The 16,566-nt window shown below is 39.4% G+C and overlaps 1 protein-coding gene across 1 annotated transcript in view; it reads right to left on the bottom strand.

Moving 5' to 3' along the window:
* AMPH (amphiphysin) overlaps positions 1–16,566 on the bottom strand; it is a 113,729-nt gene that overhangs the window by 54,503 nt on the left and 42,660 nt on the right. Inside the window, exon 2 of the mRNA XM_051610713.1 lies at positions 7,791–7,871. Coding sequence (XP_051466673.1) covers positions 7,791–7,871 — 81 coding nt within the window. The remainder of the gene's footprint in view (positions 1–7,790; positions 7,872–16,566) is intronic.

A 16,566-nucleotide genomic window follows, 5' to 3' on the forward strand; every position in this document is an offset into this window, starting at 1 on the left:
CTACTACAGGTGCCATTTTCTCACTAACTAGCACATCACAAATAGCATGTCAGGGACGGGCTTTGCTCAAACACTGTGTTTATAACTGTACTGCTGTGCAGTTTTACAACTGGTACACTAAACCACTGTAAGATCTATTGTGGTTGATTTACGTCATGAGTCACCAGCAACCACTGCTCAGGAAAACATAAAAGAGAAAGTCAAAGCAGTAAAGCATGATGCAAATATTTTGCCATATGTGCTGGTTTGAATTCTGACAATTCATTCAAAGGAATAATTTTAGCATGGATCTCCCTCAGTCTAGGTTATTAACAGGTCACAAGTCACTGAAATATCCAAGCAGCACAGAGCCACATGCAAATGTATGATACGTGACATTAAAGCACCCCTGGGCAAGGGTCAGCTCCCACTGAATTTGAGAGCAAATCTTTCCATTTCAGTGGCAATGGAATTACACCTTTCTATAAAATACCTGAAATAGCAATTTGCATCAGAAGTCCTCAGCCCTGTGAATTCTGAAAAAATGTGCCTTTGTTCTACACATCTTGATACAGTAACTCACTATTAGTGAAGGTAGATAGACTTTTATCACCTCACAAACTAATTAATATTCACAGGTTGAAAATACTGCATTGCAGGCTCCACAAACCTTGCGAGCCCTGATGTGGTGGTTTTAAAAAGCACTGCTTTGAGATTCCTTTCTGGTCTATCAGATGAAAGCATCTGGTGGCTCTGAAACCACTGTTCCAAGTATCTTCATTAATTTTGTCAACCGAGATACAGCTTCTTGAAGGAAAATGAAAAGTAGGTGTTATTTTGCAGATGCTGTGCTCCTCTGAAATGAGATTTCCCAAGAGAGCACTGATGATTACTTTATCATTTCATAATTTCTTTTGTTTGTTCTACGTGAGGCAGCAAAATGAGTCAGAGCTTCATAATATGCAAGAAAACTCCAGAGAGAAATCTCAATAGCATAGTTAATAGCAAACTTCTCACAATCAGGTTGTTTGATAACAGCAGGCATGTTCTCACAGGACTCCAGCACCAGAAATCAGTGCTCTTAGCTCACCTGGTAAAACTCAAAATACAAATGGCCAAAAATCTGTCAGACAATCCTGTTGAACTGCACCTAAGAGCAAGTAAGGCATGGAAACAACCCAAAAAATATCTCTGATTAGGAAAATTGACATAGTGAGGTCCCAAAGAGCAACTTCCTACTCTGAATAATGGAGCACACAGTCACTGTCACTGTCAGATCCCCTTTTCCACTCTCTGGTCTTATTACATGGTCACTATTATGTAGCCAGGAAAGACACATGCACCCAGTGACATAAGGAGGATCAGTGTTACCAGGACCTTGCCACCTACAGCCACAGATGTTACACACCTTTACAGCAGTGTTAAGCTTTTTCGGTACTACTAAAACTTGTCTATGTTTAGTTTTTATTTTCTTTTCAAAGAATACTAGATGATCTTGGAGGTCTCTTCCAACCAAAGACATTCTGTGATTCTGTAATAGTATTTAAGCATAAGTATGGGAATTAAGGCAAAGACAGCCACAGTACAGTTTGGTGCAAGACTGATAAGACCTACAAAAACTTAATGACTAAAACCATAAAAAACATGGTTTTTGCCTTACCAGCTTTTGCTTCCTGATGCATTAGAAAAATAGTTGTTTCCAGTCAGAAATTAAAGGCCACCTTGCCTCCACAAAAGCTGGAACTGGATGATCTATTTGCCAGGCATCATTTATTCGCAGCTTTCCAGGCAGAATAGAAGAGTTTGATTTTTCTATCATGTCACATACAGGATGTAAACACAAGACATCTTCTTCACAGGAAAGGTCAGCACAGCATGTGCTTGATACCAAAAGCAGAAAAAAATCACTTTAGCTTGAGTCAAGAGCACTGTCAATGCTGAATCTGGAGCATAGGTTAATTAATAACCTCCCCCATAGAAATGCAAACCAGATGCAGTTTTAAGTCTAATACTGGAATTTTGTCATTCCATCACTAAGACATCTGGGAAATAGCTCAGAAGATAGCATTTTGTGTCATCTGGAAGACACACTTTATTGTAAGGTGCACTTACTAGCTGCAATATAAAGCAGCAGTGTCTCTCTGTTTGCAAACACTGTAAGTAGTATTTACTGGTAGGTCTTTTAGGGAACTCAGAAATATGAATGCAAAGAACTATTGTATTAAGTGAAGCTTGACAAGACGCTATTTGGACAAATCCATAATTCAGTATAAAATACATCTGCATACCAACATACCCTATTTTACCATTTCTCAGTCTCCTTATAGTTTCTAGAACCAACTTCCAAATTCTGGAACTGTTTTCTTAAAGAAACACATTTTTCTTTTGTCTTTCTACAAGTTGTAAGGGATGTGGGGTTTGAATTATTTGTTTAGTGCATCACTTGAACAAAAGTTGGCTTTACAAGCTTCTCTGGAAACACAGAAGGTTTTGGCATTCCAGTACCTATCAAGAGAGCACCAAATTTGTGGTCCAGCCACTAAGAAGGCTCAAGACTAAGGAGTTCATTGTCCTGGTTATCAGGTAATGTGATGAGTTGAAGCAAGCTGCATCAAATCAAACAGGCTCTTCAGACAATCTAAATGAATCCAAAAAGTATGAACTCTAAAGGTGAGAACCTGTGAGCTCTGCCTTGTGTTGGCAGTGACTCCCAGCAGCCAGGTGAGAAAGCTCCATGCCTGCAGTGATGCTTAACTAATTAACTGACCCTTTTACTGAACCAACTGTCTCTGTCTCAGATGAAAACTGAAGAGAAAATATTTGGCAGCCCAAACTGATGGCTTTAATTATAATTTGGGGTGTACATGACAGTGAGGGCAGAGTCTACAAGGCTATGGCTACATGTAATCTATACGTATGAAATGTCAAGCTAGACTTCCTGAACTTGTACTGTTTATCCTTACTGCTACATAACTATATTCTTAAATAACATATATAAGTGATGTTTTAACAGGTCTAGGAGAAAACTGTCCAGAATCGTTTGTTGTCAGCTGGATCACATTCAGTCTGTGTGTTAAATCCCAGAGCTGGGTTAGGTCAGCTATTGCTAGGGCCAGTTATCCCAAAGGGCTATTGAAGAAGCACAGACCAGTCTGCTTCAAAAACAGCCAGAAATAACTTGACCATCTAGTTTCATTGCCTGGGAGAAAACAATTAGCACAGTTGCTAAACTGCAGAGGCATAGTAGTTTATATCCAAGGGACAATCAAAACCACCCCACTGTGACAATGGTTTAGATTTTAGCTTGGAGCAATCAATAGGCAGAATCAAAAAAGCAAAACATTGGATCAGCAGCTCTTTCCGTGGAGGTGAGGAATTAGTTTGAATGGATCTGGGATGTTCCCACAGAGATAATTTAGCAGCATAAAACAGAGGACCTCTCCTTCCTGGGTATCCTGACTGATTGGAAATTAGCAAGGTTGAGATGAGATTTAATGGCGCACTATATCTCATCTTGGGAAAAATGGGGAGGGCATAAGGTAGGTTTAAATACGGTCAAATAGATATATGGGATACCTAGCAATGCCCAGAGAAAAGAAGATGTTGCAGAACACAGACTGAATTTTACATGATTATAACACGTATTGAAGCTTCCCTTCTTCGTCAAATCTGTTGTGGCCAAAACCATGTGCTTCTGTCTGGAGCAACAGCTGGGAGCCACATGTGATGCCAAGAGGCACATCTGTTGCAGCACTGAATTTGTTGAGGTGGTGAATGTATTCTTGGGTATCTTGCCTCATGAATGAACTTAAAGAAATCAGTGGCATATCTGATGCACAAATAGCACTTCAATAAATATTGTCTCACAGAACAGTTGTGCCACAGCTGTGAGGCAGCTAAGCATGCTTGTGTGAAATGTAGATCTGGCCATGATAAACCTTATCAGGCCACCTAATAATTACTCCTGAGAAGCAGCTTTTACCCTGAGGCACACATTAAGTAAAGCAGTCCACAGAAGCAGGCTTTACTTATACAACAACAACAAAAGATTCTTCATTTTGACCTCATTCTACAAACTAGCGACAACAGAACTTGACATTTTGCTTTATTCTGACATGTCATGGGCTGCTGCTTTTGTAGTAGCAACTCTTGTGTCTCTGTGTGTACATATACAATACATATTATTAATGGCTTTGAATGCTAAAATATATTTTAACTGCAGTCTGTAAAATAAGTCTCATAACAATGTATGGAAAAATAATGAGAGGTAAATATGCACAGGCATGAAATACAATATTGATCTCATACAGACATTAAGCAAGCACTGTGAGTCATTAAAATATACTTGGGAATAAGGGAATTGCTACTTTACTACCTGTCAAAAAAAGAAGGTGTAAAATGCAGTCGCTTTAACAACAGAATAGAGATTAAAAGTCAGGTTAATCCCTGAAGGACTTGATTATATTTTCACATTCAAGAGATATATGCAGGAATTGTCTTCCCCCCCCTTCTGAACTTTAGGGTCTATTAGGAGGCTGAGCACATCCACAATTAGCTCTGCAGAGAGAAATGCTTAAGCCTCAAGACATTTCTTGCAATACACTGAAAATCTGTGTCATTTATGAGTTTATGTATGTTTTGTTTGTTCTACAAGTTTTGATTCAGAGTAGCAATTTTCAATTTACAACTTCAGTGGAAGGTGAATAACAGCTGTATTTGCTGTTAAAAATCTAAATGTTTTTACTCTTGGTTTTAGCTACAGCAGCTTACTGCTTCTGATAGGGAAAGTCCTGAGGCTCGGCAAATGCTCTCTTCTCTCCAGACATGGGATGACTCAGTTGCTCTATGGTGATTCATCTGGATAATTCAACTATGGATTGTCAAGTCCAGAAGAGGCTCTTACCCAGATGTTTCAGAAAGAGAGAGGACTGGATCACTGAGGAGTCCAAATGAGCTTTTCCTACATATAGATCTGCTGGATGTATCCTTACACATGGTGTTCTGGAATTTGATACATAATCACTATCAAATCTGCTATTCAGGCAAGGAATAGCATGACAAGATTTCAGGGTTTCAGTTATCTGTTCCCTGGGTAATGAGCCCTATGCTCTCTTTCCTCTCTGCCCTTTCCCTGAGCAGAACTGGGAGTCCTCATTTATTATCTTTGGAGTGGAGGGTATTAATAAAAAGATAATTCTAACTTAAGACCAGTTGCCCTCCCAGGTGTTGCATGCTCAATAGGGTAGGGAAACAAGAAAAACAGACATTTTCAAAGCTTTCAGATTGCCAGGATCCCCAGAGCCCACATGGTACCAACTGCTACAAACAACTTCCAAAGGTACACAGAACTGAAGTGACAGTCTTCCTCGAAGCCTGGTGAGATGGTCAGGGAACAGCCAAATCACTGCTTGGTGGGATTGCAAGAAACAAAGTAAAGCTTGGATCCTATCTCAAACTGCCTCTGCCAAAGAAAAGCCTGGATAGGTCAGCAACAACCACAGAGACAAATAATTCTGGAGGGAACTGCAGAAGATGGGACAGCCTCTAATATGAGTGGTTCTGCTTGCAAGCCACCTGAATGGCCCACATCCACAGCTCAGTGGGCCTCAACACAGGAACCAATCATCCAGACTGTCTTTTTACTTTTAATACCTAGACTTTAATTATTCTTTTTCTAAAGGCTCTAGAGTTGTAGAGATAATCTTGAAAGCAGAATGGAATGTAAAGGTGGTGGCTGCCTGAGTTCCCAGAAGACAGCAGATCTGCAAATACGTTAATCAGTAAGTGACAGTTCAGATGCATACAGTAACACATTGCTAGTTAGTTGTAGATCAAAGCATAAACAAAACTAAGAAAATGTAAGCAATTTATAAGCTTCTTATTGGTGAACAGGGCAGAAACAGTGTTTTTGCAGCATTTGCAGCACAACAGAACTTTCTGAGAGTGAGCCTGGCAGAGCACAGAAGGCATATGTGATTAGTTTAATACATGTACAAATAGGCTCTCTCGTTTGGTGTGCCAGTAAGACTGAGCCTCATCTGCATGTGTTACTCAAGAGAGTTGTAGTAGTTCTGTCTGCATTCACTTCTCCCTGCCCAGTTCCTCCCCTGGCTCCCAGTCACATCCGGATTTAGCATCATGCAGCTCCTACAGAGTCCTTGACTGCTTATTACTGCCTCTCTGTACATCAAGGGAGAAGGAAAGAAAGAGGATGAAATACTAAGATCCTCCTTAGCCCTTAGCAAGACTTTCAGTTGGAAATCACTATTACTGAAAATTCTTGGTAAAGGACAGAAAAAAACAAACAACTGAGACATAATTTTGCTTAAAAAGATTTTTTTTTTCCTCTTTCATCTTTCTTTTTACATTTCAGTCAGAATTTGTAGCTACAAAAATATCCAGCAGCTTCATCTGCTCCTTCTGCACCCAAGAGAAGAACCTTACAGATTCACTGTACTTCCAGTAACACAGTTACTAGCTGTGCAAACAGCTGGAATATTGACAGCAAAGATAAGCAGCAACATAAGGACAATCAAGAAGAAAGAAATGCTCCATTGATATCCCTGTGTACTTGGAAAAGGGGAAGGGGAGGAAAAGGGAAGGTACATAATCTCTGCAGAGTTTCATGCTTCTTCAGACCTATTAAAACCCACTATATTCCTGACCACAAGGAATCTGAGGGAAGAACCATCCTTCTCAGAGAAACATAGTATCTTACTTCCTATCACTGTTATCTTTGGGGAAGAGCAGAAATCTTCATGGTCCAGTGGCTCCTGAAACCTCCCTCCCTTCTACACTAAGAGAGGAAAATAAAGGCTAAAATGCAAAAGAGTTAATAAGCACCCCAGCAGTCAGAATGCAGGCTTTGTGTTTACATGGAAAGGATAGAAGTGCATGTGGTAGATGGGGTTGATTCAAGGCATAAATTGCCAACACTGACATGAGCCAATTTTTACACTGTGTAAAATGCTTGGGAGTAGTTTCTCACCCTCCAGTGCTGCTCTGTAAGAGTTCTACATGGTAACTCACAAAGACAGCAGGTACCTCAGTTCATACTTGCATAACAAGGCTATGTTCTTGGTGGCATTAATGAAGCTCATGGTAGGTATTAATTTGTATTAGACTATGTGATTAAGCGCCATTAATCACCTCGGAGCCAAAAAGTCTGTCCAACAAAGCAAGGAGTTACTGAGGCTAGAATTCAGGATTGCATTGGAAGTAGATGATAAACTCTTCAGGGCACCTTCATTGTCACATTTTGTGTTTACAACACTAAGAGCAATTGAGCCCTGCTCCCCAGTAGATCTTCATCAGCACTGCCACCACAGCCTCCTGCACCAAAAGGGAGTGAAACAACACGAAGTTGCCTGAAACTATTCACCTATTCAGCTCGTATAAAACCCGTATTATTACACACCAGCAATGAAAGGAACCCACAAAATGCAACTAAGGAACGACATCTCTTCTTCGTAAGAAGGCAACTACAAGGTTGTATTTAGTCAGGGCTGGGTTCTGTTCTCAATGATGTTGAAAACGTGCCATCACTCCATTGATCCCAAGGGGTTTTAGCATCATGGTGGTATAGATGATTACACTATGTCCTTTTATTATGAGCACATTTCTTAGCCTTCTGCATGCACAAATCCAACTGCCCCTTCTGTTTGAAAATAGCAGAACAAAGTCATACAGCTTGCTCCCAAAGAATCTTTTTACCTATTACCCTGTAGCACACACCTTCTTCAAAACCACCAAGTTCAAATACACTGCATTCTCTTTAAGACACAATCAAAGAAACTAAGAAAGTAACTGACCTCTTGCCGCTTGAAATTTTGAACATATTCTTCAAATTGTTCATCTTTTGTTTCATCTGCTTTTCCTAGTTTTTGAAGCACCTGTATTGAAAATAGAAAGGAACAACACAATATTTATGTCACAAAATGCTGCTATTTTCATCACTCAGGCTTAAATAGCATTTCATTTTTGCAGATGTTGCATGGAATACTGTTTCTCAAGTTCACATAGGAAATCATTTTGTCAAAATAAAAAAGGATGAAAGCAGAAGTATTGTATAAGTGTGGAAAGAAACTTCAAAGCAGAGAGTCCTTGGGGGGCATGTCTTTATTCTAATGAAGCAACTTTCCTTTTAGCAAAGAATCCCAGGGTTTCAAAGCAAAGAAGAATGAGAGAAATTTGCTGGCACTGCAAGTTTTCCTCCCATTCAGACAGAGAAAGAAAAAAAAAATATTAAACTTCATTAGGTTCTTCTTCTGTTTACGGCTCATTACATCCAACACTATTAATATTAGTCTTATCTGCATGATTTTCAACCTAAAGTCATAGGTTATAAAGATCTGTAAGACTGCATGAGAAATCATTACAGCTGATGCTTATTTAAAACTTCTACTGGTGTTCATATTTGCTCCCCTCATTAATCCAGAAGTGGATTGTTAGTCACTAGGTAATAAATATACTGCCGTACGTCAGCAGTAAGGGCTATTCATGTGATAGCACTCTTAAAAGTAACTGGACATGGCTACACTTTACACTGTATTTAACCACAATAAATGCATTATATTATTACATCTCAGCACTACCCTGTTATTTTAATATTGAAGACACCTATGTAGCTGCAAAGAGGCTTCATCCTTCTTGTCAAGCAACCCCCAAATCTTTATGGAGCACTTGTATGCAGGATGAACTATCTCACACAGTGACGTCTGGATTGCTCTTCCATGACAAATTGAACAAACTTTTTATTTTCACAGGAAAAACCAAAGCAAACAAATGAAAGTAGAAAACAGTAGCAATTAACAGATACTATGCATAAACACATAGACATCACCACCTATTCTTCTCAAGACAAAGATTGTAAAGCTCCAGTCCTGGCATATTCTCTTTCTGACCACCTGCCTTTCCCAACCCCAGCCAGTCCCACACCACAAAACCAGGCTGCACAAAGCAGTGTGAGTGTTGCTGCAATGGAAACCAGGGGTCAAGATGATAATGAAGGCAATGCAACACTACCTGCAGACTTGGCATATGGAACTTCAAGGATGTTTTGGCACATTTACAACAGAAAGAATGATATCAGAGAGGAAAAAACACAAAGACTAGCCTTTTGCTGCCAATAGCTGTTTTAGCTTTTCATTCCCCCAGCTTGTCTGGGCTGCCGAATACTCCCAGAGACCTCATATGCTCACATCACTTCATAAAATATTAATAAGTATCACAGATGGTTTTACAGAGGAATCATTTAATTTAACATTTCAACTCATCACAGGCCTTCACATTGCTCCTTGTCACCAATGAGCAAAACAGAGCTCCTGACTGCGGCGCAACTTTGATGCACACCAGGAGGCTCTCTGAAAATCCAACACTTCCTTTTCAAAGAGGTGGCTGCCAGGTAAGCCTCCTGACCACAGGAGGCTTCAAGCCATCTTCACGGGAGCAAGTAGGAAGCATGGTAACTGGAGTCTGAGCAATTCGTAACATAGGTAACAAGGTTGTCATAATAACAAAACATTAATGGCACACAACTATGTTTCCAAATGTGCATTCAGACCAAATACCTCCAGGCTCAGAGGGGAACAGCACCTACCTCCTATGGTTTGGGGATTTTTATTCTATCCCCAACTTTCAGTTTCTCTACAGGTATTTAGCTGAACTGAGAACTAAGACACAGTGCCAGAGCTAGGTCTCTGCAAACACTAACCCTAATGTTAATCCAGGGTTACATTAAATATCCATTAGTAACATGTCTTCCCGATTTTCCTAATTCTAACCCAGACCAGAACTATTGGTATGTCACATGGTTTAAACCAGAAGTTCCAAGCCAGAGGCTTGACATGAGCTAACGATACTTCCCCTCATGGAAGTCCTGCAGCCCACGCCATACACAGAGATAACTGGGGTTCACTCACTCTTTTCCTAAATGCATTCCTAACCTTATCCCCACAAGTCTATAAAGAGACAGTGTAGCAGACTGGGGCTAGAACAAGCTGTTCCTCACAGGTCCCTTTAGATCCTATCTAAAGGACCAGTGAATGTGTAGCTCAGCCTCTTGCAACCAAACTGTAACCACAATTTTACTTCTGGTAATCTAAACACAGAGGTGACTATAGTGAAGGTAAATCTTAGAAACGGATCTCTACCTTTCAGCACTTATTTGTGCACTTCTTCTCAAAGTGAAAGTCTCTTGTCATCAGAAGTGTATAGTTTGAATTTTATTTTTTCTCAGTTTGGTCACCACCTACAGGATGTCTTTGGAGTAGGGTTAAGGCCAGATGAAGGCTTATCTACACTACACATGGATTCCTCTAACTCCAAGCCCTCTCATGGTCAGGCTGAAATAAATTTTAAACACATTGTTCATCTTGTTATATAGAGTACCTGGGTCAAGATTAGAATCCAGATCTGGTGTAGGGCTAGGGTTAGGAAAAAGCAAGTTTAGATATTGGTCAAGAAAATATAGACTTAAAATGCCCAGGTTACTGAAAAGCATCTGATGGCCCTTAAATGAAGGCTGTGCTCAGGAGCAGCAAGTGTGTTACCTCCACGTTAAGCCTCAGTTCAAGCATCCTCATAGATAAGGATTAGATTTACTAACAGGAATAGCTCAGTTTATTGGTGGCCCCTGAGGACAGCAGACAGGTAGATGGACAGTTTTTACAAAAGCCTTGGAGTGCTCTACAATGTGCCAAAGAAAGGAGATCTGGATGGGTAAGTGGCTAATATTTTATTTTAGGTCTGTGGGGCAGGTAAGTCATGTTGTGGATTTAGATTCAGGCATTATAAAAAGAAAGAGCAGAGGAACCACAGCTGTTGCTGAATATTCAGTGGCCTGTAGGGCTCGGATGAGACCTGGACTCAGAGGATGCAAGGGGCTAGCTTTTTTTTTTTTTCTTATCATGCCTATACAGAGAAATATTTTTAAAAAAATAAAGAAACAGACATTAACAGAATCTCAAGAAATGTTCTACAGTCAAGTAATCTGTAGTCTTCTGAAGACTGCATAAAATACCTGGTGAACACGACCACCCTACCCCAAAAAGAACAGGTAAAAAGCTACTCAATTTCATATAATTAGACTACATAAGCTACCAGTAACTTTTCTCAAAAAATGCCATAAAAAGAAATGAAAAAAAAAAATTGAAAAAATTTGAAACTGCTGCTTTACTTTTTTCTTAACTGCAGTCTCCAAATGTGGTAATATACAAGTTGCTTAATGCACTGAATTATGTTAAGGATCTAAAATTAATATCAGTGTTGACCCAGCATGTCATTAAGAATACACAAACTAAATAATTAAGTCCAGCTAGCACTGAGAATGAAGTAAAAGCTAAATTTGATCTGAGGGTAAATCTAGATGCTGTTGAGTGAATACATGCAGAGAGGAATTGTCTGGCAATGTGTTACTGATATAAATAAATGACAGATTATACACAAACACATTCAATTTGAGTGCAAATATCGAGGATGTCTGATATCCTTCATAAAAGTCATCATGCATACACATCCAGATACACAGTGCAAGAATATTTCCATTTGGGGATGTTGGATCTTTAGTAAACCTTTTGAAATACAGGATACTAAACAGTCCCCCTTTAAAGTCTTCTAAATGCCCTCGTTTATACATAAATACTAAGTATATATTCAGTGTTTAGAACTGAATTATTTAATATGTAGAACTGAAACAATACATTTCTGTTTTATGAGGATCTGAAGCGTTAGGAAGAAAAAGCCCTTAATTTGCTGATCTTGAATTAAAAGGAACAATTTTATAATGAATGTGATGTGAATGTTAAGTGTCTGCAAAGTGCCAAAGAAAGGAAACTAATAAAATAGAAAAAAACTACAGATGAGCTTGGGCAAGCTTGATTATATTGAAAACTCATGTCTTGTGGCAAGGATGACAGTGCTATAATAGCTGCTGAGACTACCACCTTGACTACCCTGCCCATTCTTCCCTAAAAACATTTCCAAGACTATAGCAATTCACGACAAGAAAAAAAAAGCACAGAAGCAGCAGGGTGGGCAGGAGTTGATAGTAGCCCCATCAGACATCCCAACCATGCATTACCCCAACATGCATCATCCCCAGTCACAAAACAGTTTTCTCAAAGACCAACCAACACATTCAAAACCATTCAAGGCAGGAAGACATGACTGCTCAGACAGTACCACACTGCTCAGGACAAGACTTTATCAGAAATCCCCAGGGATGAAAAACACTAAAAAACCTAGGCTAATCTAACTTGCCAGAGATAACACTATTTAAGGATATTACAGAATTAACTGCAGTAGGAGAAGCAAGACATACACTTCTGAGAGACGGAAAGCGCTGTCAGGGTTCTCAAAACCTTTTGAGAATAGCAAAGTGCTCTGGATCCCAACAGATGCAAAGTTGTGCACCTACAGAACTGTTCCACAACACCTTTTTTTTCCTAATTCCATAGCTTTCTTCAACCTGTAAAATAATACTAGGGCTGCATGCGTAATATGTGCCGATTTCCAAAGGAGGTTCAATATGGTACTTCTGGGTAGAATAGATTAAAAATAAAGCAGACCATTTGGGAGAAATAATTTGAGAGTCACCTTATGTGCAGGACATTATATGGATTTCAGTAAATAATCAAAAAACAGAAAGAAGTATTTGCTCAATATAAAACAGAAGCTTTGAAAGAAGCTTATGTTGCACGACAAGAGCACTTATCTCAGGTGAAGAAAGAAACACAACAGAATAAGTTTGAAGTAAGCATGACTATATTTCAACATACTCAACAAAAAAATAGTGTATCACAACTCATAAGGCAAAAATATAATGACCCCAAGGTTATGATAGCCTGACAGTAATTCCAGAGAGACAAAAAAACCAACCCCCTGCCACAAAGCTGAACCTTTCCCTCCAAAAAAATTAAAAAGCCCCACACAGGCTCCAGGTTTTTAGAGACAAAAATTTTCACATGGTGGGATGCTGTACAAAGCATCCAACAGCACAAAACCATAAAAAGTGTCACATTAGAAAAGCTAAGCATGATCCATGATACCCAGCTGGTATTTGAGAAGTGTAGAAACAAAGTTTAAGAAACCCTTTTTGTTCCAGAAATAAAAACTGCCTTGGAAGACAACATATTGAAGTATGAAATTGGCAACAGATCTAATTCCAAAACTTATCTACTGACTTTTCACTCAAGCGTGAGAGCAGGGTGCTAAACACAAGAAATGGAACAAATACTCAAGACTCAGTGAAGCCGCATGAGATTCCCACTTCCTCACTGTTAGCACATGGGCAGCTGAAGTGAAACGAGGGGGAGAATTATTACAACAATGCTGCTTGATCCTTCCCCTGCGAAGAGGGGGAAAAGACAGTGAATTGAACTAGTTCAAAGCTGATGGAACTGTGTGTTTAGTCCAAATAATAAAAAGTCTCCTCTCCAACAAGGTAACATTAATACCTGACTACTCAAGATCTACTCTTGGCATTTAAAAACAAAATAAAACTTGTTTTACCATGATGTCAGAGCCTCCAGCATGGAAATCTCCAAATATGATGATAAAAAGAAGATGGGCAGAGATATTTTTCAGTACTGTTACACGGTAGGATTGAAATATGCACAAGGTATATCATAAAAATTAGATGGAATTTCCTAATTAGAAAACTACTTAATAAAGGTTATTTTAAAACTTGTTATTTTTTTCCTCTAGTGCTGTTTTTTTGCTTTCACTTTGGTTTTGGGATTTTTATTTTTGCACAAAGTTATAATGTAGATAACCAACCATCCTGTATTTAAGATTTTCTTTTTAGGGTGAAAGCCTTGGCTTTCCAAAAAAGCTCAGTTTTTTGGCCTAGCCAGAAACCATACCACATTTAACATTATTAAGATTTTTCAAAGTAATTAGAGCAGCAACCAGAACATACCCAATAAGTATAAATTCTCATCACAGAGTTAAGATATACAAGTCTGAAAAAGCACAGTGTATTGCTCAGTTTCAATTCCACTATGAGTATTTTGATCCCAACGTAGCTCCAATGCAACAGGCTCAGTTGCTTCTCTTTTCCAAGAGGCTGACTGAATTTCCTGCTTTTCCCACTATAAATACTATACACTTTCCAAGAACTCAGGCTTGCCTTTGTACTGCTGCTGCTGCTATTTCACCATTGTGTTCTTGCAGAAACAACAGCTGACAGTGACAAATGTTTGTCCAAGCCTCTGTTCTCATAAATATCTGCTGAAGGGTTGTGGAAAAAAAACCTTTGTCATTAACAGACTCTCAAAAGCCTGAAAACCTGTTTAAAACAGAACACTGAGCATTTTACTAAGGAGGCTATATAAAATGCAGAAAGACACTACAATAAAGCTCTTCACTGGTAAGAAGCGTCTTTTTGGGGTGCTGGTTTATCACAGAAACCCCCCTAGACATCCCAAGGACTGCAGCTGGCCACCAGGCAAATACAGATGCTCTGGTCTGTTTTTGAAGTCTCAAGAAGAACCGCTGGTTCATAAAACACAGAAGTGATAATTTAAGAAAATATGCTTTAAATCATTAAGGAGCAACCAATGGCCCTCCAACCCAGAACACTCAACATTTTTGTTAAGGAAAGAATTTCTGTGGAGACACAATAAATTTACAGACACAAAAGGGAACAGAAGACTTCCAGGAAAGACCTGTGCTTCTCTGACCACTCTTTCTTCCTCATCTTAAGTGGCCTCTGCAGTACAGATTGTTTCTCTTACAGATCTTAAGAAATGACTAAACTTAGCTCAGGTTGCCAGATCAATCTTAGGTGATCTGTAGTTACCACCCTATTTTTTTCTGTGCACACTTGCAGTATTAATTATATGGAGAACTACTGAGCATTCAGTAAATTACAGCCAATCTTCATCATCTCATCATGTAGCTCATGTCACTATTGTTATACTGAGATTTATTCCCCAGTCTCCCATTTACGTCTTCTCTTACACTGGGCAAAATAATCCTCATTTGTCCACCATTTACAGCTGCCTTTTATTGCTGTAGTTTGACACACTGGATCACATACTAGGAGGAAGCCCATCACAGTATGCTGCAGTTTGGGAATTTACCATTTAGTGGACGGCTGCAACTCCATAATTGCTATCCTAACTATATGACAAAAGCAATGTCTCCTGTATGAGGTCACAAAGCAAAAGGGAATCACAGAATTGTGATTGTGAAAAAACCTCTAAGATCATTGAGTTCAACCATCAACCCAGAAAAACCCACCAAGCTCACCAGAGCATGTCCTGAAGTGCCATGTCTACATGTTTTTCGAATACTTCCAGGGATGGTGACTCCACTGCCTCCTTGGGCAGCCCGTTCCACAGCCTGACTACTCTTTTGGCAAATAAATTCTTCCTAATATCTAGTCTAAACCTCCCTGAGTATCCTGAAGTCATATCCTGAACAGCATGAATGCTGCTAGATACCAGGCACTCTCTGGTATGGGAGGATAAAAATTACTCTACAAGTCAGACTAACTGTCCATTTAATATAATAACTTCTCTCCACCTGCTCTCAAAGAAGATGCGTAGAGAAGATACATGACAAGTGTGTAGTGACACTCCTGCAGAACCCTCTTCCAGCCCCTAAAAAACAGCATTTCAATGAATTCTTATGTGGTCTCTTTGCATTTTATAGCTCTGATGGATTTTTTCTTATGGATAGATTGTCCTGCTGGTTGTGAAGCTCTGGTGAAGTATTTGTGTTTCAAGAAGCATTAAAGTTTACTTTTCTCAAGGCTGGTTTTCTTTTGTTAATTTTTGGTCAACTTTTGCTTCCTGGTGCTTTGAGTATTGTAAAATACCATGATGCATGGGAACAGTTTGCTAACAAATGAGCACTGAATAATGTTCAGACAAGCACAAAATACTATGATAATACAGGTTCTCTTAATCAAAACTGAAAGAGCGAAATGTGCCTTTTCGACACAGCCTAAACAATAAATGTGAACATTATGCTGTGAGAGACGATTATAATAACCTTTCTGCAAATTACAGAATCTAATTGTACATCATTGCCCAGATGATGCAAAAATGCTCCAGAGAGATCCACAAAATAAACAAGACTATGATTCCTCTCCGAATGAAGCCACAGACTTTTACATTAGTCCTTAGTCATTTGGTTAAATCCAGAAAGTACTTTCCAGAGAGCGCTGATGCGCACACCGCAGTGCACCACAACACATAGACCATTATTCAGTTTTTCATGGTAATAGGCAGCAAATTTGGTCTGGTGGAAGAAGGCACCCTTGCAAAATTTAACATAATAATAGCTGGCTATCATTCTGCCTTGGTGTGATCCTAAGAGGGCCTGCAGCAATGCTTAGCTGGGCTGCAGGGATTTAACGAGACTGAAAGATGAGCTTTGGAATTTGCACCTTGTTTTACTGGTGAGAAGGGAAGGGATACTAACAGCTATGACAAAGTACTCCTAGGGACTGCTCCTGCTTGTCTCTTGGGATCTTCACAAGGTTCAGTGGTATAGGGCTCTCCAACATAGCAAGGTGTCTCATCAGACACTCTCTGCATGTATTCTGAAAGGTGCTTCTCCCCAGTGGATGTGAAAGCC

Source organism: Apus apus, chromosome 2 (genome assembly GCF_020740795.1).
Source record: "Apus apus isolate bApuApu2 chromosome 2, bApuApu2.pri.cur, whole genome shotgun sequence".
Lineage (NCBI taxonomy): Eukaryota > Metazoa > Chordata > Aves > Apodiformes > Apodidae > Apus > Apus apus.